Source organism: Rhipicephalus microplus, chromosome 3, assembly GCF_043290135.1.
Source record: "Rhipicephalus microplus isolate Deutch F79 chromosome 3, USDA_Rmic, whole genome shotgun sequence".
NCBI lineage: Eukaryota > Metazoa > Arthropoda > Arachnida > Ixodida > Ixodidae > Rhipicephalus > Rhipicephalus microplus.
In genome coordinates, this window is record NC_134702.1 from 51,032,686 (window position 1) to 51,056,485 (window position 23,800).

Genomic DNA, 23,800 nt, shown 5'->3' on the forward strand with positions numbered 1-23,800 from the left:
ATTATGTTCTGCCATTGAGCACCAAGATGCATATTATGAGGAAATGTTTAAAATGACATAATTTTTCTTTTTTTCAGTTTATAAAAGTAAATGGGAATGAAAACAAGTTTGCGCTAACACAAAGTTAAGAACAATTAAGCATCATTTTTCATTCAAGAAACAAAGCTGTTGGCGTAAGAGCCTCTGCATGCAAGGTGTACATATATGTTGTTACATGGGTCGGGTCATTATGAAGAAAAGCGGCCTATTTCTGTGACAACAACTGGTTACTGTTGTACTGAAACAGTAAACTTAACAAAGGGTTGATAAGAGATGTCTGATACAAGTTTCCTGCTTAAGTGCAATGTGCAATAACACAGCCAACTTGAGCTTTCCGACAGCATCCAGAATAAACACCCAGCCACACCAATAAGCATGAAGCCATGGCAAGTTTGTGTGCGGCCAACCACTCCCCCCTCCCTCCAGTGACACAGTACTTTCTGTGCATACGCTCTCTTCTGTCAAGGTATCCGTACTTACAGTCATATTCATGTTTGTATGGTCCCACTGTAAGAGGCCTCGTGCTTGTAAGCAGCTGCTGCATCATCACTGTGGGTTCAGAAAATATCTGCAAGCAAAGTAAAATTTTTTATCATGAGCTGCTTGACTCGAACTGAACAGAGGAACTGGAACTACAAAAAGGCACTCAAAAGCCTGATTGCTCTTAAATGATTCCTGAGCGGAGAGCTCTAATCATCATCAGAGTCAACCCCAGTGTCACTGATGTGTGCTGTACAGCATAACAGTAGTGATGTTCTGTGGAGCTATAAAAAATAGATTAGTGTTCTCGCTCCAAATTTGGATGTTTACAATGACGGAAGAGGCAGGGGTGTTCAAATATTCAAAATTTAGGGCATGAATTGAATTGCCATAGCTGTTCAATCTGCTGATTCAGCATATAAAATTGTTGGCTGCATGACGAAGACAGATAAAAAGGCACGAGCTTGGGCCCGATTTGCATAGGCAGGCAAATGCGGAGGACGGGTTCAGGGTAATGATGGCCTCCTTAACCTCGACTAAAGGGGTCATGACATGGTCACCTAACAATTTGCGGTTTTCAGCGAAGAACGAAGGTAGAGGGTCGAATATGCTTGTACATGTGTGAAAACTGGACTGTGAAAGATTATTTCAGTCTAAAATAAGCCATAGAAGTCTTAGGGTGTAAAATCTGCCCACCGCCAGCGACTGCCATTTTGCCGTGGCATGCGTGACGTCACAAACCGACGAGAGCAGCGCCGTCATCTGTTACAAAACGGCACCTACGGCACGCGGTCAGTGTGTTCATTTTGTTGCGAGTGTTGCTTGCCACGTGGTCCGCACGTGTCGCAAGTGTTGCAAAGTGGTACTGGTACCATCGCCATGTCGTCGGCACCATCATCGGCTCAAGATTTGGGCAATGATTCATCGAGCAGCAGAAGCGGCGTTGACGTCGTGTACGCTGCGCATTTTGATTTTGACCCCATCGCCACCATCTCGAGCGACGAAGAAAGTGTCAAAAACTAGGCGAACCCAGATGCTAACAACCTCGGTATTGTGGCAGACGTTGCAGACGGCCTTCCGCAATGGTAAGTAGCTTTATTTGAAGCGTGCCAGGTTTACGAACGAGCTAAACGATGCATTCGCGAGCACACAGTTGGCACAGCATCTGGCCGCAGCCTCGGCTTTTTCGATGGTGTACAGAACTCGCCGAGGAGACGCTTGTCATCATTGTAGTTGTCTGCCATGAAGTTAACTGAGCACAAAACAGATGTGTCACTTGCGCACCAGTCCTTCCTGTGCAGGTTTATCTCCCAAGCCTTGCGTTTGGTGGGCTCTTTAGGAAACTTGAAGAATGACACAGTACTCTCACTGCTCTGTACCGTCTGTCACCCCCCAGCACAGCATGGGCGACGCAGTGGCAATGCTTCAACTGCTGCAAGTCATTCAGTTCTAGTGGCATGTTGAATAACGCTGAAACAACTCGATTGCAAGCACAACTGACCATGAAACACGATCACACTCCATACTGCACACCATGCAGAAGCTCGCGGAGCAATCTGTTTGTTATGTCACGGCTCGCGAGCGCGCCACTGTTGCCTGACTACCACGCCGCTTGCTCCCTTATAAAAATATTCGATTATAAATTACCGGCACGACCGAATTAGCAGAAATTTATCCAGCCTGTTTTTAAATGTACATGGACCAACTCACACAACACAGGTTATGGTAGGAAATTGGGTGTCATGACCCGTTCAAAGGAGGTGTTGAGAACTGAGCCAGTGACTTCCAGTACCAGGGAGTTGGAGATGATGCTTATGGCAAAGACTGGGAACAATCTGGTGCTCTAGGTGCATGTCTTTGGGAAGCAAATATAACATGAAGAGAGAGGGTGGATGGGGAGAGTGCTCTGCGGTTGGCAGTAGCCACGGATGTTAAGGCCAATGTCGGTAGGGAGAGACAAGTTAAATTCCCCCTCAAAGAATAAAAAATTTATTCTCCTGGCTGTTCATCTTCCGAGGGGCTGTTTTACTGGCTTTGCTATCACTTTTCAATTGCATTGCATACTGTTACTTTGACAAAGCCAACACATGCTAAGTTGCTTATAAAAGTCTGCAAGCTTTTCTTTGAGGTTCGGACATTCTCTTATTTTCAGCCAGCAGTAACTTTCCTCAATGACGTGCAGTTTAACATCTCTGTTAATGCCACTCAAGATTGCAAGCCTCCGGCACACAAAAAATACGCGACACAGCTATATTCAGCGTGAAAAATGACCTTCCTTTGGTGTGCACTTTCATAATAAAAATAGCGCATCACAATTTGCTGTATTTCACTGGGAACAGATATGATGCGCGCAGGCCCTGTGCAAAACAACGCAAACTGACCACAACATGTGCTCAGGTGCCATTGTGTGACCGCGATGACAACGCATCTGACTCCACTGATGGGAGTGCTAGTGCCACACATGTGGTTTCGGTTTCATGTGATTACAATGCACAGACAATCTTTGTTCCCGTTTTCCCTTGCACATGGCCTTTTTTTATTTTTCGCCGCCCTTCCCTTGCATTTTCCCCTCTAGCCAAGCTCTCGTGTTCTTCAGTTCTCCACTGTACTCCTGCTCGGGAACTGAAGAACACAAAGAGAATACAAAAGAATGAATGCTTCTTGTTGCTTTCTTTGCTGATAAAGCCGGCCCTCTCTCCACATCCAGGCTACGGGTGAGTGAGATACTAGCTCCAAGTGCTGATCTTTCTTTTCCACTAATCTCGCTTTTTCCCTCCACGTAGCAATTGGCTGTTTCTTGTTCGCCTGAATGCCCCTGTCAAGACTATAATGTTCGTTGCACAGAAACCCCGTCTTTGTCGGTCGCTGTGAGAGTTGGTCTTAACAGAAGAGGTCTGTTGCGCACTTCATCTTAAGCAGATTTGCATTGAGCCTATGGGAAACAAAACAAACATTCCTAAGTTGTTCGCCTTAAGCAAAAATTTCTTTTAACATAGTTTGTCATGCGAACGCCCATGTATTTTTCTGTATGCCCACCTTATTTGAATGTGCGATAACCCTATCGCCATCATCATTGCCTGGAATCTTTTTTACGAGTCAGGCTTCGCCCCACAGCCTTTTTGTTGGGCTGCTTCACCTGCGCGCTTGTTAATGGCTGTTTTCTAGCCTTTAGTTGGTGGTTGAGGGTTCAAGAAGAGCTTTATAAGCAGCACGAAAGGAGTGCTGCAACTGTGAAAAATGCGACGCGAGTGACCTATGGCATGAGGTTGCCAACGATTGCCTATGCATGCTTCACTAGAACTTGAACACTACACGCAGTTCGACGACGAAGCATGGACGTGAGCTTAAATGACGACCAATAAGATGCATACCATTAGTCGTGACAAGGAAACGGCGACGAGAGCGAAGACGACGTTAAAAGAGCGCACATGAACCCCCGTGAAGAATCAGTATATAACGCCGATACTTCGCAATGCATAAGAAGGATGCGCATGCGTAAGAGTTCGTCTTTCACGAGTCGATCTGCCTTCATCAGGATAGATTGCATTTGTCCTAAAATAAGCGTGCACTGGTTGCGTAATATTTCGAGTTCGTTTTTTTCTTTGAGCTCATTATTTATTTACATTCATTTACATATACTGCCGTCTCATAGCGAGACATTGCAGGGGTGGGTACAGAACTTGCTTGGAAATCGGGTATAACATAAAGCAAATTAGCATACAAAATTAATGCTAATCTGCATGAATTAACCCATAAAAAGAAAGTTATACAAATGTGCATTTCGTGCAGAGGCACAAGCTTGTGCAACGGACTTATTCAGGGGCTCTGTACCCATGTTTTTGGCAAGACTGAATGACACTGCCCATTATAGCAGTACAGCGCTTGTGTTTGCATCCTTTATGCGTGTGTGTTTCTGTATCCTTTTGTTCGCTGCTTCATCGAAAGATCTTCACAACAGACAGTCAGCATGGTGAAAATTCGCTGTCTTTACAGAATGCATCCAATCGAGCATGCTTGCATGGGGAACAAGTGTTCTAATCTGTCCGATGAGGTGTGAGGCACCTGGCGTAGTTATTGTGGCACGCATTAAGATGCAGTTCACGAGGCTTACACTTCAATACCATTCACTGGAACATTAAAAAATTTTCATTTCTATTCATGCAGAATACAAAATTTGGTCGGCTAGTCGGAATGGTGGAGAGGTAGCTAAAAAAGCGCCACCCGCACTTAAAGACTGCTGTCTGCACAAGCTCTCATGACACATCAGACTTGTAATATTTCCTCCAGGAGGGCCTAAAGAGTATCTAGCTAAAATGAGCTGAGATGATAAATTTTTCAATTATACTTTGCTATAACTACATACTGAACCTATGCTACTCTCACAGTCTAAAATTTTGGTATAAAGTTGCCATTAAAGGCACACGTCCGCACAAATTCTACCACTCACCAGCTCGTCGTACATTTCCGTCACAAGCTGTTTCTTCCCGAGCATGATGTTGGTTTCGCTTTGGAAGAGCTTCAAGATGTGGTAGAGAGTCACCTAATTGATACGCACAGATGGGAAAATTCATAAGTGAAGTTTCCAAGACAACGTTACTGCATTTTATGAATAGAGAACAGGTCAATACGAGTTTTTGTTTTTATGAATAACAGAAACAAGGTCAGGGCTTGAAAGAAATGTGGGCACAGGCAGATGCATTATTGCAATTATTTAGAGACCTATATACCAGGAAATTCATTTGCACTTTGCCTCTTTATGATCAAAGCATTAATTTCAGCAGTATTATTACAATGAGTTATAGAGTATTTTCACAAAGCAAAAAAACAATATTGCTGAGGAGTACATGGTACCAAATAGAAATCCGAGTGGTTTATTAATTCAGAATGCAAAAAGGCATACCTCAAGCAACCAGCAAACAAACTTGACTGTTACATGTTAACAAACTTGATCAGCAATACTGCACAATATTAGATAGCTCAGCTATGTATTGTGACAAAATAGCATATTAACAGTGCCGTATTTACTCGATTCTACCGCGCCCTCGATTGTAACGCGCACTCGGTTTTCACGACGAAAAAAAAAGTAAGACATCGATTGCAACGCGCACCCATTTTTTTCGTTAGCCCGCACGATCACACTACTCGGGAAAACGACTGCTTTCGAAAGCGTCTTCCGTTTAAATATGAGGTACGGGGAAGCTTGTGCCTATCCGATGTGCAACGGAGCATCGCCGTCACTCTTCTTTTACCCTGGCCCGATGTCAACAGGCGAACTTGCTTCGCCCCCTTCTTCTTGACGGTTGTGGTGCCAGGCATGTCGATGTAAAGAGGCGTCTGATCGGCATTCCCGATTTGCCCAAGCAGGTAGCCGTTGTTGTGCCGCAAGTTTAGGACGAACCTCTGAAAACTGTGAAGCTTTACTTCGTACTCCTCCGGCAAGTTTCGGCGCATGCCCGTACGCTTTCAGAGGGAAAAGCCTTTCCTGTTCATAAAGTTATTTAGCCAGCACCTGCTCGCTTTGAACTGGCTTCGCGTTAGCCCTTTTTCTAAAGCTAACTGCATAGCCCGCACTTAGAGCAGTTCTGTCGTCACGGGCCGCTGTGCCGCTCGCTGCTCAAGTCCATACTTCGCGCGAAGCTTTTCAATTTGCGGAAACCGACCCTGCTGTGGTCCACTGAAGCCTTTGCATGAATCTTTGACAATCTTCTGCTTTTGTTTCCGCCAGTCCCACACGCATGTTTCGGGAACTCCGAACGACCGCGATGCGGCCCGATTTCCGTCTGTTTCAACACATGCGATGACTTTTCCTTTAAAAGCGGCATCGTGGTGCATTCGTCGAGTTTTTGGGGTCGGCCCTTCCATGCCGTCGATGCTAATGAACTACAAGATGATGAACTCCTCAGTACACGTACGAAGTGCCGCACATGGGAAACACATAGGCAGAAATGGCCGACGCGCCATGCTGAAGCACGTAGGAGGCGGCCATTTCGGAAATGCCGATGGCAATAGAATGACCGTATTCATTTTTTTTTTCACACTCGATATTAATGCGCATGCAATTTATGAACTCGCTTAACCAGAAAAAAGGTGCGTGTTAGATTCAAGTAATCACGGTACTTCCAAAAAATGCTGTGAAATGTCGACAATAATAATAAAAAGAACAAGAATTATATCTGGGATTTCACGTCCCAATACCACGGCATGATTGCGAGGAATGCCATAGTGAAGGGCTCCAAAAGTTTCAACGATCTGGCGTTCGTGCACTGACCTCACACAATACACAAGCTCGTAGCATCTTGCCTGTATTGAATTGAGACTGCCGCAGCCGAAATCGAACCCGTGATTTTCAGGCCAGCAGCCGAGCACAGTAACCGATTGCACCACAACGGCAGACTGTAAAATTTGCACAACTGTGCATAATTACGTGTATACAACGAGAGTGGCTCACACTGACTGAACTGCCAGACACAGCCGGTCTGGTAAAAACCATGACTTGGCAGGCCTTCATTTCGTAACTTGTAGTGTACTGTTCAAGAATGAAATGGTACCACAGCCATTGTTATTAGACTGCCATTACTGGTATTGCCATTGTTACCACCATAAAACCAAACGCTATGAATACTTTTTGAGTAACTGTTACACCCCATGAGGCGTGCTGTTGCGTCGAACAGCTGATTAATTTCAACCACCAGCGTTTCCTTACTGTGCACATAAACATAAGCACTAGTGTGTTCTTGCATTTCACTACTGTCAATACCTGCATTCCTCTTCAAATATTATTGCTTTTAATGTGCACAGCAATAGCAGTAACACAAGCAATAAAACCAATATGTGTTAAGCTAAATTTCATGTTCAAATAAAAAGATTAGAGATTCCTTATTTTGAAACAACCCGTTGCATACGGCACCTTCCACAGAATGTGTAATCTAAGTATGGCTTATTGCATGTTTTGCGACATTCTTGTGCTTCAGACATCATATGTATTCAACGATAATATTGCCGCATGAATTCGCGTGGTTTTCGTGTGGAAGAGGACGAAGAGGTTGGGTTGGAGCAGTTTTTCTTTTTGTCCTAGCTTGACGAGCAGTTCTGCGGAAGGTTTCCTTGAGTGAGACAAGATTGGTGACAAGATTGGTGGAGCTGCTGGGTACGACAACTGACGACGCACCCCATGCACAAGAGCCCATCCAGGAGCCGGAACACAAGCCCTGTGCCCGTGGACACGCCAGTTCACAGAACAAGCCGCCGCCAACGAGGCCTACCACCAGAGACACCGGCACAGCTTATCCATAGAGCGACTATGACTTCGCCTCAAGGCGTCATGGAAACTCCTACGTCGTCGGCACCAATTTATTGCACTGTCCAGAACCCGCTGATGCCTAGTCCCTTTCACGGAGAGCTGTTTGAGGATGTGGACGACTGGCTGAGCGAGTTCGAACACGTCGCAGCGATCAACTACTGGGACGAAGCCGCCAAACTCCGCAACGTCTACGCGTGTTTGAAAGACGGCGCCCGAACGTGGTTCATGAACAGAAGTGATGTCTTGACATCCTGGCGCGAGTTCCAGCATCGCCTCTTGGAGACCTACCGGAGCCCCGACCGCCGCGATCGTGCTGAACGTGCATTGCATTCACGCATCCAGATGCCTAATGAGACCGTCACCATGTACGTGGAGGACATGACGCAGCTTTTCAGGCGAGCGGATCCGGCAATGCCAGAAGAAAAAAAGCTACGCTATCTGATGCGAGGCGTGAAGGAGCAGCTTTTTGCTGGTCTAGTGCGGAGTCCTCCGAAGAGTGTAGCAGAATTCCTGACCGAAGCCACTACGATGGAGAGGGTACTTCATCAGCGGTCAGCCCTACTCAACCGGCAAGTGAATTCTGCATCACCTACTGAATTTTCCGCCAGCTTCGGGAGCAACAGCATTGAGTGGATTCGCGAAATCGTCCGCTCCGTCGTCCGCGAGGAAATCGCGAAACTACACGGGGCGAGACAGCCGGAGGTAAGCAGCATCACCAATATTATTCGGGACGAGGTCCAGCAGGTGCTTCACAGCCGTCGCCCTCAACCAACGGTTACAAATCTAGAACCACCTCCTGCGTCCACTGATGTTGGGAGCCCTCAGTGATTCTGACTTTATGTCTAGACAGAGAGCCGATCAGGAATTGCGCCCTATTATTGATTCCTTAGAAGGCCGAAATTCTCACACTCCTCGGCGCATCGCTCGCGAATTGTCATCCTTTTGTCTAAGGAGGGGCATTCTTTACAAGAAAAATGCTCGAGGTAGCAACAAAGCCTTCCTCCTCGTTGTACCAGCCGACATGCGGGATGACATCCTCCTCGCGTGCCATGACGAGCCCACGTCGGGACACTTGGGCTACTCGCGGACTCTCGCCAGAGTGCGCCAGCAGTACTATTGGCCACGACTTTCGACCAGTGTACACCGCTACGTGCAAGGCTGCCGCGAGTGCCAGCGTCGCAAGACGCCACCCGTGAAACCTGCGGGCCTTCTCCACCCTATTACACCACCACGGACACCTTTCGACCTCGTGGGAATGGACCTTCTAGGACCCTTCCCTTTGTCGGCCACTGGTAACAAATGGATTATAGTGGCAACCGATTACTTGACCCGGTATGCTGAGACAAAGGCATTACCCCGCGGCACGGCGTCTGAAGTGGCGAAGTTCTTCGTGCAGCACATCGCCCTCCGGCACGGCGCGCCGTCATGTGTGATTACGGATAGAGGAACATCATTTACGGCACAAATGCTAGAGGACATTTTCAGACTGAGCTGCACGAGTCACCGAAAAACAACGGCTTACCACCCACAAAGTAATGGACTGACGGAAAGGCTCAACAAGACCATAGCGGACATGCTGTCAATGTACGTGGACGTGCAGCACAAAACCTGGGACGATATCCTCCCATACGTCACGTTCGCATACAATACGGCAATGCAGGAAACAACCCGATTTTCACCTTTCCACCTTGTTTATGGACGCAACGTACAAACGATGCTTGACGCTATGCTGCCGTACGATAATAGCGATGCTCTTTCTCCAGAAGCCGAGCAATACACGCAGTACGCCGAAGAGGCTCGTCAACTGGCTCGCGTGAACATCGGTCACCAACAAGACGCAGATGCACGACGTTACAACCTTCGCCGTCGAAACGTCGCATACCACCCGGGTGAACGAGTGTGGGTGTGGACTCCTGTCCGACGACAGGCTTGTCTGAAAAGCTTCTGAGCCGTTATTTCGGACCATACAAGGTTATCCGACGTGTGAGTGACCTTACATACGAAGTACTTCCGGACGGCACAGTGTCGTCACGTCGACAACATCGGCCCGAAACTGTGCATGTCGTACGACTCAAGCCGTACTACACACAATAGTCTCTGTGCTTGCGAGTTACTTCGCAAACGTGACAGTGATCTCATGTGGTGTTTTTTTTTTTTTTCTTGACTCTTCCACTGGTGCTGTTGTGTTCGCGCATGGTCCAAGTGCTTGTGCGCCCTCTTTGTTTTCCCTGGCACTCACTTTGTCATTCTCTGCGTCAACGCGTGTTCTAATTATGGGTTTTTTTTTTTTCTTCTTCTTTTTATTTAGAAGCATCGAGTCGATGCTTTTTAAAAGGGGGGACTAATGCCGCATGAATTCGCGTGGTTTTCGTGTGGAAGAGGACGAAGAGGTTGGGTTGGAGCAGTTTTTCTTTTTGTCCTAGCTTGACGAGCAGTTCTGCGGAAGGTTTCCTTGAGTGAGACAAGATTGGTGACAATATGAAATGGAATTACGCCTTTAGCCGGGTGCCAACATGTGCACTGAGACTGAATAAAACCTATTTTTCTTCTTTCCTTACCGGTCTCTCTGTGGTGTCCATGAAGTATATCTTGATGACAATTTCGAATTCACCCCAGCCAGTTTCTGTGACTTCGTATGGCGGTTTCGTCACCACTGTGTTGAAAAAGAGCATAAAGTAAAAAGATGTAAGGTAAAATGCTGTCTTCGAATCTTGAATATTACAGGGATTACATTTCTATGAAAATGCAAACTATTTACGTATCGGTTCATTTGCTGGCTGTTGAGTAGGCAATGCAATTGGGCAAGAAAGGCAAAAACAAGAAAATGGCACCAAACAGGTGGGGTTTGCTTAGACTGAAGATGAGGTTTCAACTTACAGTTGAAACCTCATCAACTAAAGTTTTAAGGACGCTCAAATTATATTGCTTGATCGGGATGTTTTTAAATAACAAAAAAACATGTTTTGGCTCTTCTAAATCTATATTTGTAATGTACCAACATTCAAAAGCAACCAGGCCCTTTTTTTCGCCACCAATCTCCTACAGTGCATGTGAAAAGTCCACGATGGTGGTCCTGACAAGGAGCATCTCGTATCGTCTGGGCGTAGACGAGACAATATGTCCGGACAATTCAGGCCAGAAAGACCGTTCAAGAAGTAATGGCGTGCGAATAGTAGGCGTATGAAGATTGGAGAACGTATGAAATCATAGTGCGAGTAGGCTGCACCAAAAAGTTACAAGAAGTCGATTAGTGCAACTAAATCGCAAAACCAATCACCGTCACCCACGGCACATATAGTAAGGGTGCTACCGACAGCGGATTCTATTGTTTCATGCATAGTAATGGCATGGAGCCTCGTCAAACTGATGCTAGGGCCGTTTGAGCGGGGTGTCTAGAGATTTCAATGCGATAGCGTTAGAGTGCACGATTGAAGAAAAATCCACCTGTGCAAAACTGGAAAGGAAATTAGCATTAAACTTAATCGGTTATTTTTGGAAAAGCTTCGTTAGATAGGATTTGGTAACGAAGCTAATTCGTTGATGCGGGCTGAGCACTATGGGTATTTGCTGGGGAACCGAAATTTCTTCGTTGGATCAGGAACTTCATAAAACCGGGTTTGTTAGATTGAGTTCTAGCTGCACATTACTTAGAATCTGTGCTGCCAAAGGAGGGAGACTGTTAAGCAGCTAGCATTAACCAGAAGCACAAAAAATTTTTCTCAAGTCATGAAAGTGCTCGTGCTACAAACTCCAACAAAGAATTCAAGTAGGTGGCTGCGTAAAAGCAAGCACTGTAAAAAAATATTCGACAATCTGATACGGTATTCTGGAATTCCCTTGAACATAGAATACAAAACAATGAAGGGTAACTTACCTCTGTTCTGGTTTGGGTAGCTTTCATGAAGCTTGAAGTGTACCTTCTTTACATAGGTAGACATGTCCTGAGGTAACAAATTGATACAACTCGTTAGGTACGTCAGTTTTGCTATTTTGTTTGTCGTAATATGTGAAACGGGCATAAGCTACCACTTGCCAGTCACAGAAGGAGCTTTTTGACCAGCTTGAGACTGATTCCTCTAATTAAGTTGGGTGCAATGTACAAGAGAATGAACGTGCAATGCATTACATGACAGACATCGTAGTGGGGGGGGTTGGAGGTTACTGCTTGCGCGAGTGAGAAGCCTAACACATTCAGGGATTAATTTTCACCTACTGAGCCAGACAAAGTTCCTTACTGATCTTAGTGGCAGTGATACACATTCTAATGACACCTGTTTACAGAGAGTCTGGCACCCCCAGGTTTATCAAAATAGTGGCATAAAGCGAGCCATTTGCCACAACAATCGGTGCCTTCTCAACAACACAACTAGAAGTGATGTGTTTTTAAACGTTTCTTCACTTCAAGTAAACAATTGCACGAGTAGACCTATATATAGCTGTGCTTGAAGTTTTAATTTGGTGAAGTCAAACCTTGATACAACTTTATTATAACATTTTTTGTAAAGCGAACTGCTCAACTTTTTATAATCTCATGTCCGCACAACATTTATTTTATACATCAACATAAGCAAGAATGTTTATCTGCAATTTTCATGCAATGAAATTTCACTGCTGCCCCGTAGAAGATCAAAGAAAACAACTGAGTAGATTACAACTGGGTAGATTACAAGCTGTGTTTTCTGTATGCGTTTCACTGCATGCGGAGTATTGCCACTATTTTGACAAACCTGAGGGTGCCAGACTTGCAGTAAGCAGGTGTCATTAGAAAGTGTATCCCTGCCACTAAGATGAGTAAGAAACTTTGTCTGGCACTCGGTAGGTGAAAATAAATCCCTAGATGTGTGTTAGACTCCTCACATACTACTGTATTTACTTGAATGTAACGTGAGTTTTTCTCAAAATTTCTCTGAAGCGATTTCGGGGTCCGCGTTACAATCGAAGCACCTCAAATCGTGCCTTGGCTGTGCCGCCCCACCGCTTCCTTAAAATGGCTGCTACAAACCTAGCTATCTTTCGACCTTGTGCTGGCAACATAGGCATGCTGTCAAAATCGAATCCAATTCAATCCAATCTAATCTTACTGTCTGCGATGTGCACATGGCGACGTGTTTTGGGGGCGGTTTATTTAATTTGTGCTTCTGCGACTTCGGCTCGAGCAAATGGCAGCGCGACGAGTTCAGTACGAAGCCCGCTTTAAGAGAAGTACAAAACTGAGAGCTGAGAAAATCGGGAACTCAGCCGCGGCTCGACGCCTAGATGTGGCGGAATCTACTATCCGTGGGTGGAGGCTCCAGCGTGAAGCGCTCTTCAGGAGTGAGCCCGGCCGAAAAGGCTTCCGTGGACCTTGTTGTGGCCGTCACACAGAACTCGAAAAAAAAGTGGCTGAGTTTGTGATTGAGTTGCGAAATCGCCTATTGGGGGTCAAGTTGAGCTGATTCAGTGGAAAGCCCGAGACGTTGCTTGAGAGATGGGAATCCTGTGGGAGAACTTCAAGGTTTTACGTGAATGGGCACAAAAGTTCATGCGAAGAAATGGATTTTCCTTCCGGCGAACAACGTCGATAAGGCAGAAGCTACCAGCAGATTATGATGCGAAGCTAGTGGAGTTTCAGTGCTATGTGCTCGACCTGCGCCGCTCGTCGCAAATGCCCTTGGGGTACATTGGCAACATGAACCAGACTTCAGTTTTCTTGGACATGCCTATGTCAAGAACTGTCAGCGAAACAGGTGCCCCCTAAGTTTGCGTAAGGATAACAGGCAACGAGAAGACGCGGCTAACCGTGATGCTAGTCTGCTTGGCGGATGGGTGCAAGTTGCCACCATACATCATTTTCCGGCGTAAAACCATCCCGAAGGAGCTGTTCCTCAGGGATCTGATTGTCCCCTGCCGAGAAAAAGGTTGGATGGACACTTCGTTTATGCTTCACTGGGTCAAGACAGTGTGGTGCCGACGGCCAGGTGCGCTCCTCCACCCCGCCTCCATTTCTAGTTCTCGACTCATTTCGCGGCCACCAGACGCCCGAAGTGAAGAAGCTGATGCGGGAAACTGAGACGCAGCTCGCCATTATTCCCGGAGGTATGAAGTCCGTGCTGCAGCCGTTAGACGCCTGCCTGAACAAACCATTTTAGAATAGAATGCGGCAGCTGTACGGAAAATGGATGCGAGAAGATTGGGATTTGACACCTACGGGTAGGATAACGCGACCTAGCGCCGCAAAGATTGCCGAGTGGGTGTCCGCAGCTTGGTACGGCCTGCCGCACAACACAATAGTTCGTTTTTAAAAAGTGCTGGATATCGAACTATTTGGATGGCACGGAGGATCTCTTCACTTGGGAGGAAGAAAGTGACAAAGAGGGCTTGACCACCGGCGATGATGGTAATGAAAGTGACGAATGAACAAAACTCACTTCATATCTAGAAACTGGAATGTCTTTGCCACTACCATGTGCAGCAAATAAAGGTACTTTTTTCCCCCGCACTTTACTCGCGTTACATTAGTTTTTTTTTGGGGGGGGGGGGGGAGCACTGAAAAGTCACCTGTCGCATTACAATCCTAGTTGCCTTACATTCGAGTAAATACGGTAAATTGCCCTTCCTGTTCAAAAGACATTCAACTTTCAACACCACTGTTCCCAGAAACACCATGCTCGCTGCATTTCTTTTAGGTTATTTGTCCTTTAGTTTTGAGGCTTTACAAGCCAAAGCCATGATAAGACTATAAGGCATGATTTAGAGAACAACCTGAAATGAATCTTCACCACCTGGTTTTTCAATGTGAACCAAAGTCTAAGCACTCAAGAATTCTTACATTTTGTCACTGTTGTGTAATTTTAGTCAAAATTCAGCAAAAAAGAAAGAAAGGAAGTATACATAGACTTGGGTTGGCCTCATAATGAGTAGGACAGACAACCAGTGGTCAGTCGGGGCAATGAAACGAAAATTAAGGGATCAAAAAGATAGCGAGCTGGACTTGACAACAAAAACATAAAGTTCTCACTAAGTTCCCAGAAATGAAATGGAATGAGCTGCACATAAGTTGTGAGAAAGGTAAATTGCAGATCATTGGGAGAGGCTTTTATCCTGCAATGGACGTCAAACAGGCCAAATGGTATTGACTATGATGAAATGCTATTGCCGTAGTCCAGAATCGAACCCACACCTCATTGCTTAATGATGCAGCTCAATAGCAGCTAAGCTGCGACAAAGCTGTGCGCACATGAGAATAGCCACTAAAGTGGGTGAAGCAAGGACTGCCACGGAACTTTAATAGGTAATGCACTAAACACGCAATATGGAAGATGCAGCTTCTACCTGCAACAAGCTGTTTCTCACACTTTCATTTTTCAGTTTGTTATTTTAACTCTTTGAGACTCTACGCACACAACTGTGTACGCCACTCGTTTTCGCTATTTGCATCAAGTAGAGGCTAAGAAAGAGCAACATATATCATACTTTGGATGAATTGAACCTCCTGCATAGTAAATTTGTCTTCATTTAGCCTAATTTTGCAGTGTACTGATACATATGATCCCTTTTCTGAAGGCACCACCACGTTCCTGCGAGCAATGTGAAAATAATTTTTCTTTGCTTAAAAGGGATATAACCCAAAGTGAATTTGCTATATATATATGCCTAGACTGAGATTTTATTCTAGTTATGCCAGAAGTAAACATCAATGACTTCAGTGTAAAGAGGTATTCAATTACAACTTAATTAGGATGAGTTGCTATAAAACTCATCAATTCAAGAATTATCCCATTGTCCTTGTTGCAATAGAATATTGCATGCCTTGAAGTAACGTTGTATTGATCTGACACATTTACACAGTTCTTCATAGGTGGCGTCTGAAAGGGTTAATGCAATAGCGTTAGAGTGCTCATTTCGCAGAAATTCCAGCGTCGGTGTCAGCGTCATTGGTTGTGAACGAAAAATCATCATCTTTGCTTGACCGAACAATCCAGCACCTTTGCAGGATAAGAAAAAATCGAGAAAGCTACAAATGAAATAAACAAAAAATTATGCGTCCAAGCAGAGATCGAACCCGAGCTGTTTGCGTGGCAAGCTGGTATTCTACCACACAGCTATGCATGTGCTAGTGAATACAGCGAAAATAACTTCCTCTGCTTGGAAATGCAGTAAAAGTAGCTATCATGGTTTACAAACACATGGGTTCCGTGTATATGCTTCACAATACAACACGAAATATTGCCATAACAGTGCTTGGTACAAGCGTACGTTGCCTTCGGGCATCACAACATGGGATTATCATAATGACTTCATAGTTTAAAGCCAGTCACCCACTGCAGTAGGCACACATGCTATTGCACCCTTAAAGGGCCCCTAAACCACCCAGAGGTCCAAATTCAGTTGTGGTGGGGAAATTGTGCATGAGAGTATGACGAACAAGGAGCCGTGAAAATTTTTTGAAACCGTGCAGTAATAGCAGAGTTCGACGCGTTTGATTATCGAAACCGTGATGACCACACTTTTCGCTTTCTCCTGTGCTTCCCTCTGCAGGTATCCTCTCTCACGCCGCTTTGCCCACTCGCCGAGCGCCCCTACCATGCCCCTCCCAATCTCGCGTGGCATACGTAATCACTGATGCGCTGCTTAAAACACCGTCTACTTCCAGTTGCCGCAACTCCGGCTGTCGACTCCATCAGTTGTGTTGTGGCTGGGTGCTTGCTGGCGAACCATGGCTGCCGTAATCATGCCGGTATGGACCCTGCGTTGTGTGCATGCCTTCAAAAGATCGCCAACGCTATGGACCCATACGGGGACATGCTGTGCCCCGCACGTGTTGCACGAACGTGGGCAACACGACAAAGAACAAGCAGCGCGGACAGCTGCTTGCACACTGATCAGAGCTCGTAGGCTCTTGCTCGACCAATCACAGCCCATTTGGCATATTTGGCTTGGCACGGCAGAGATGTGACACGGCACATCACGCGGAGGCTCGAAATGCCCGTAAAGAAGGAAGGATCGTTTCTTTGAATTTGTGGCGCGCCGGCAGCTCGTAGCGCTGCCACGTGTAGAATCTTGGATCGCGACTGCATTCTGCACACGATGCGCGCGTTTACTTGAAATGCTTGAAAAAATATCGGAGGTCGTTTACAGGCCCTTTAAAGTCATGTAGTGGGTGCATAGCAAGTACGAAAAGGTTTCATACACCAAGTGTTTGAAGTACATACTAGGAATGGAATATTGCTATCGTGTTCAACTCTTAAAGACGAAGCTTAAGGGTTCCCCAATTTTTTACTTCTAGACTGCGACCAAAAACAAAATTTCTTCTACTTTCTTAAGCTCCAATGCATGTTTCATTAATACAAACATAGCAACAACAATAACAAAAGCTGAGCCCCATGGCTGTCCCTTACTTTTGTCGCACCAGGCAGGCCACAATAGACCATCTTACGGTCACGCAAAGGGCAGCAACTTCGTTATTTAAACACTCGATTCTGCAGCTTTCACGTGTTCATATAAATGATGACTAGGCGCGCACCTCATTTTTGTACGACTTCAAGTAGACGGTCCACTGGTGGGTGTGGCCATCTTCCTCTCGTTTCTTCCCAAAGTACCGAGCAACGTTGCCATACACAATGGGCTTAACGATGGTCAATCCCTGGGAATTGAAGAGAACAAAAATAGTGAAAAACATTTCAGACTAGTTACTGCACATGATTGTTTCAATGGCAAAGGTGTCAGCTTCAGTTAATGGCCTTTGCAAGCTTTTTATCTACTGTAACATATGCTGCACTGCACTACAATACAACTTTTTTTTCCTTGAAAGTCGACTAACCTTCAAGTTCTTGCATCACTCATTCAGTTAATTACTATATCTACAGAGTATTGCAAGCATATTTGTAAAGTCCTACAAACACTGTTAAATATAAAAAAACATTTGAAGAAAGTGGGTTGTTTTATGAAGTGATTAAGAGTAAAATCCATCCTGGTGATTTGACTACGTCGCCGATAACATAAGATACAATTCTGAGCTAACTTGTCCAAATAAGGAATTTCATTTCATCGCTGCTTCGTCCCACTAAATTAATGGACAATTCTTAAATTTCTGTAAGATGAGCTGTCATCACTATCGTCCCCCCAAAGAAAATTAAACACAAGACATTTAGTAAAGACTGCGCGAAAAAAACTTTGATGACCATGTCAACCGTTATCCTTCGGGAACCTGCTTCCAATTCCCTGTGTACTGATACCTACAGATTAAGTACTCTCTACGACACACAGCATGAAGGAACAAAACAAGGGTCCAACTTAGTGCACTTATTACTGACTAGCTCAAATCCAACTACAACAAACAGGCTATTCAGCCAACACTTTTCTAGTTCATCACAGACATCAGATCTATCAATTCAATCAGTGCACACAGGTGCAAGTGTGAGCAAGTTGTCATGATGCACAAACATGTACATGGATTATCAGTGATTGATACATTCGTTAATCTTATTGCAGACACTTTATTGCAGACAACCAGCCCAACAAGTTCGCTTACATCCCTATGCCATCCTGTTCATTCCGCTTCTGTTCCAGCTGTGTCTAGCAAAACATTGCGGTATAAGTGAGAAAAAAAAAAGATCACTGAGAAATGCAGGAATAAAGAATGCAATGCGGCAACCATGTTTAAGAGTGCTATGCACACAAACAGCATTATTTGATGAAATAGTTGCAGGTTCAAGGCAAAAAAGGTGAGTAAGGCACCTTCACTCTTCCACCAGGCTCTTGAATAACTTCTGGAACTATTCCCGGCATGGCGACAGCCATGCTACGGTACCAGACCGTCAAGAAGAAAGAGTTGCCCTTGCCAAGCAGTCATGAAGTTGTGCCCCACGAATCACATCTGCATGAAAAAAAAAAAGGCTCAAGAGACATACCACCACATCACCATCACTGCATCCAAGACACAGGATGCAGTGCGGCTGAATCATTGAGAGGAAGAAAAAATATTGCACTCGACAAGTGTCGCAAACAAGGTAAAAAAAAAATCGTGTCCTCTGCAACAGCTTCCCTCTTGAATGATGCCGTTGATCCCACACAGAAATTTCTAGAGGAAAGAAACTCATTACAGAGTATATACATCACACAACAGAGAACACAACAAAGTGCATACTGTTCATCAATGAGGTTCGGGCAGACAAAGCACTTTTCTATACATCTTTCAGTAATTTTTTCTGAAGAGTTTTAGATGAAACTATAATGATTTAGTGCGTTTCATTCACTATTAGATAGCGGGAGATGGGGGAGGGGGAGTAGAAAGTGCTTTTCTGACAAAAATATGATTTAATTATTGAGTCGTGTTTGCGGGGCACTGATCTTATATGGCTGAAATGCCACCGCTCTGAGAGTTCCAAACGGGGAAAACTTTCCCAAGAACACAAACATCACTTGGCATCGAACTACTGATTTTCTATCAGACGGCGCCGGGTAGGGATATGCTGCTAGTTCACGACCCAAGCCTCACGAGCACTGCTCGTTCAAGCTTCCAAGCCACTTACTGTTGAATAGTTGCTCATATAGCAAAACCCGACCTCATCAAACATCGCCTTAATGAAACGAACAGTCTAGTTCACCTAGATTGGTCTACTGCTCAGGTACAGGAGACGTTTATTAGGTTTTAGCTTTTGCTACACCACTTCGAAACACAGGCACTGATTACATTTTTAATGGTATTCCCTAAATAATGAATATGGTGCGGATAGCAATAATTCAACGCCGCTCTTCTAAGTATGTCAATCATTAGCTGTAGAACTGAAACAAAGCGAGCGTTTACGTGCAGCGCACTGCCGTCAGAAAATTTAAGCGACGCCAGACGCTAGAAGCTATCCGCACAGTATTACAAGCACACCGGCACATAGAAATGTTCTGAAGAAGCTTTTATTACTTCGGAAGTGAGTAAATCAACCCCTAAGCAGTATTATTATCACGGAAGAAAACGACACAACTTACATTTCAAGCGCGTAGAATACAAACGCACCAAGTAGAGTGACTATGAGTGCCCGCTGAAACCGGTCCCCAAAGTGCAGCGATGCCGCAAGGGGCGCTGTACACAGTAGCGCGTTAAAGTCCAGAAACTTTATATCGCGTTAGAGTTTATAGACAGTGAAGGCAAAATAGACTTCAAACGGGTAAAAATAACCAGGACGAGGCTAACTGATTGGTGGCTACAATTGAGGCGCGTGTGAAATTCAACCCTTAAACTTACAGTAATAGTACTTAATTTCATCGCTAGGTGACGCAAACCACCACCAAATCTAACAGACAGAGCCAGATTTAATCATTAATCCATCTGTTGCAACGAAAGTGGGAAGGAGACAAAATGAGCAACTACAAAGAAAAATTATATTCAGAACGGCAAATAGAAATAGCTACTACACAAATTGAGAAAGTAATCACTAAGAATTATTAAACAGTGTGGACGTACGCGAATCTAATTAGACTGTTTGAGCAAGAGTTTGCTAAGGCAAGTGACAAGTCACCCCGGAAAAGGAGATGCAAACCCGAAAGTGGATGGGATGAGGAAGTAAGAGAGCCATAGCGAAATGTCAGGGAGCCTCTAGGGAACACAGACATGCTAAGCAGCTGGGTGAACCGAAATATGATGTTGAAAGAAAATGGGATATCTTTCTAACTTGCAGAAGGCAAGCATCCCTTCTGATCAATGAAAAGATTAGAAGAAATGGGGCTCAGTGGGCAGCTGGCAGAAGTACATAAAAAGGATAGAAAGGCAACTGCAAAATTTTGGAACCATCTAAACTTACTAAGAAATAAGACAAGCCTAGAGCAGAGCTCAAGGTGTTATGCCAGAAGGGGACGAAGCTATTAAATATATAAGAGCAAGGATGACAGAAAAAAATTCAAAAAGGAAGTGCCTTATGCACCTTAATAGACAAGGATGGATCAAGTGGTGCAGTGGCTTCATTTTCACAACTAGAGTGGGAAAGGGCTGAGAAGAGGATTCATAGTAGTACATCAACAGGCCCTGACAGCATCCAAATTACACTGATAGAGAAATAGGTCCCAAGTCAAAGCAGACTTTGAGAGAGGCAGTGAGCAAAACAATAATTGATGGAGAAGTCCCTAATTGATGAAAACTTAGCAGAATGAGCATGATCTATAGAGGAAAGGGGGACAAAGCTGACATAAACAACTATCGTCCTATCACAGTGACATCAGTGGTTTACAGGATGGTTATGCAGATATATTATAAAGAATGCAGGCATGGATAGAGGACTAGGGGGGACGGGGGAAACTCCATAATGGGTTTGAAAACAAAGGAGGTAGGAAGAGAATCTGTCCTCGCTCACACAGTGCATCAAAATAACAGAAAAAGAACACAGGCCCCTGTGGCTAGCATTTTTTGTTTGATATCAAGGGAGGGTGGTTCAAGAGGTCTTGTGGGGAATACTGGACACACTAGGTGTGGAGGATGGAGTCAGTAATATCTTAAAGGATATCTATAAAAGTAACAAGGTAGTTATAAAATGAAAAAAAAAACAGGTATCCAAGCCCACAACGGTGAAACGGGGGCTTAGGCAGGGGTGTCCTCTGTCTCCCTTGTTATTCATGATATACCTACAAGGATTAGAGGCCAAATTAGAGGGAAGTGGACTTGGCTTCAAGCTCTCTTTCGTCAAACAAGGAAAACTAATTGAACGGGCACTACCAGCATTGATGTATGCAGATGATACAGTGCTAATGGCCAACAACAAGGAATATTTGCAAATATTGATGAACATCTGCGGTAATGAGGGAGATTAGTTAGATTTGAGGTTCAGTAAGAAAAAATCAGCAGTCATGATTTTCAATGATAATGAAGGTAGTGAGCTTACAACACAGAAGGTCACGCTAGACATAACGAATAAATACAAATATTTGGGCGCATGGATAAGCAATGGGGCCGAGTACCTAAGGAAACCCTAAATATACGTAATGACTAAAGAAAACAGGAATGCAGCAGTGATGAAAAATAGAGCACTGTAGAATAACAATAGGTATGATGTTGTGAGAGGAATTTGGAAAGTTGTCATGGTTCCTGGTCTGACTTTCGGCAATGCAGTCTTGTGCATGAGATCAGAGGTTCGAGCAATATTAGGAATCAAGCGACGAGGAATAGGGAGTTAGGAGCTCACTCACACACACACAAAAAAAACACCAAATCAGGGAGTGCAAGGTGGTATGGGATGGACACCATTCGAGGGCAGGGAAGCTAGCAGTAAGATAAAATTTGAGAAGCGATTGAGAGAAATGGGGGAGGAGCGTTGGGCTAGGAAGGTTTCCAGCTACTTGTACATGAGGAATGTCGATACAAAATGGAGGAAGCGAACCAGAAAATTGGCGGGTAAATAATTGAAAAAGAGCAGGGGGCCAAACCGAAAAGAACTATCGGTTTAGAAGAAGATGAAGGAAACGGAGAGCGATATGTGAAGACTTGGCATGATTAAGAAGTCCGCATAGATATCTATCGAACTTTTAAGCAGGAAATTGCCAAGGAAAGGATTTACGATAATACTCGGGGTAGTTTTCTGCTGTTTGAGGCCAGGACGGGAGTATTGCGAACCAAGACATATCGGACCAACTACGAAGGAGTAGACACGGTATGCAGTGCGTACGTGTGGAGAGGAGGAGGCAACCACCGAACACTTGATAATATTCTGTAAAGGGCTTCAGCCTATAGTTCAGAATGATGGCGCAGAGTTTATCAGAGCTATGGTGTTTAGGGTTTAGGGACAGGGAGGGCAAAACAGAATTTAGGCGGGTAGAATTAGAAGGAGGTTACCTAATTGATGGCTGAAATCAAGGCACGAGTGAAAATCAAAACCTTCACTATATAGCACCAGTCCTCAATTTCACTATTTAAAGGAAAAAAAAAAGATAAATCTAGTTTTTGGTTCACTAAGTATTAAGGCTAGGTAGCGTTAGCCGCCACCTGATCTTAGAGTTACTGTATAGGCTACCTTTAGGCAGTATATGCTACCTAAAAGTAGCATATACAGTAACTCTACCCGACCTAAAGGGTGCAGCCATATCCATCCATCCATCCATCCATCCATCCATCCATCCATCCATCCATCCATCCATCCATCCATCCATCCATCCATCCATCCATCCATCCATCATCCATCCATCCATCCATCCATCCATCCATCCATCCATCCATCCATCCATCCATCCATCCATCCATCCATCCATCCATCCATCCATCCATCCATCCATCCATCCATCCATCCAAATCCGTAGAAAGAAACACTGCTTAAATCAGTAGAAATGTGCTTACAGGAGGAGAAAGTACCAGACACTTGGCGGAAAAGTAAAGTCAACCTAATCTATAAAGGCAAGGAAGAAAAGGTTAACATTCGCTCGTACAGACTGCTAAACATCATGGAGTTCCTCGACTACCCTGGCGGTGAGAGCGCGCACTTCTCAGCTGCTTCCGCAGACGAGAGGGTCGGCTGGTAGAGGCGGTGCGTGCGCGCATCACCGTATCAAAACTAAAGGGCGCTGGCGGTACTGCTGCGTATTCTATATAGTGCAACCAGATATAAAACGTGGGAGGACGTGTAGAGGAAAGGGAGGACGTGCCGAGAGGAGGCGGCGTTGGATACAAGCGGTCAGGCGAGCAAGATTCTGCTCTCGCTCTCCTGCCTAGTGCTGTCGGGCTTATTTCTAAACCCAACGGCGCGTGTCTTCAGCTATATTTATTCGACAGTGAAGACAGCCACCAGTGGAAACCAGGGCCAAATAGTCGAGTTTGAACGAAGTTTTGCTGGAAATAAAACCAGTGTATTATGCAACATACAGCCTATGCAGACTTTTTTTTTTTTTTCATCTGACCTGCTGAGCGTTGAGTCGTGCACTCCCGGACTAACAAAGTTTTTATGCGTCCATCCATCTATAACCACCACCACCAAACTCCAATGCCACCGCGTGAAGTGAATGATACGATAGGCAGGTATTTTGCATTTTAAT

General features: G+C 44.9%; 1 protein-coding gene across 4 annotated transcripts in view; it reads right to left on the bottom strand.

Annotated features, from left to right (window-relative positions):
- Gas41 (YEATS domain-containing protein 4 Gas41) overlaps positions 1–23,800 on the bottom strand; it is a 150,820-nt gene that overhangs the window by 3,550 nt on the left and 123,470 nt on the right. For 3 of the 4 annotated variants that reach the window (XM_075889559.1, XM_075889558.1, XM_075889557.1), the window contains 6 exons: positions 18,536–18,674; positions 17,322–17,441; positions 11,694–11,760; positions 10,378–10,472; positions 4,967–5,059; positions 520–607 (listed from right to left, as the gene is read on the bottom strand). In XM_075889559.1, the coding sequence (XP_075745674.1) occupies positions 520–607; positions 4,967–5,059; positions 10,378–10,472; positions 11,694–11,760; positions 17,322–17,441; positions 18,536–18,598 (526 nt within the window). In that variant the 5' untranslated portion in view covers positions 18,599–18,674. Of the gene's footprint in view, positions 1–519; positions 608–4,966; positions 5,060–10,377; positions 10,473–11,693; positions 11,761–17,321; positions 17,442–18,535; positions 18,675–19,780; positions 19,860–23,800 lie in introns of those variants that run through there. The other variant, XM_037425542.2, reaches the window with a different exon arrangement.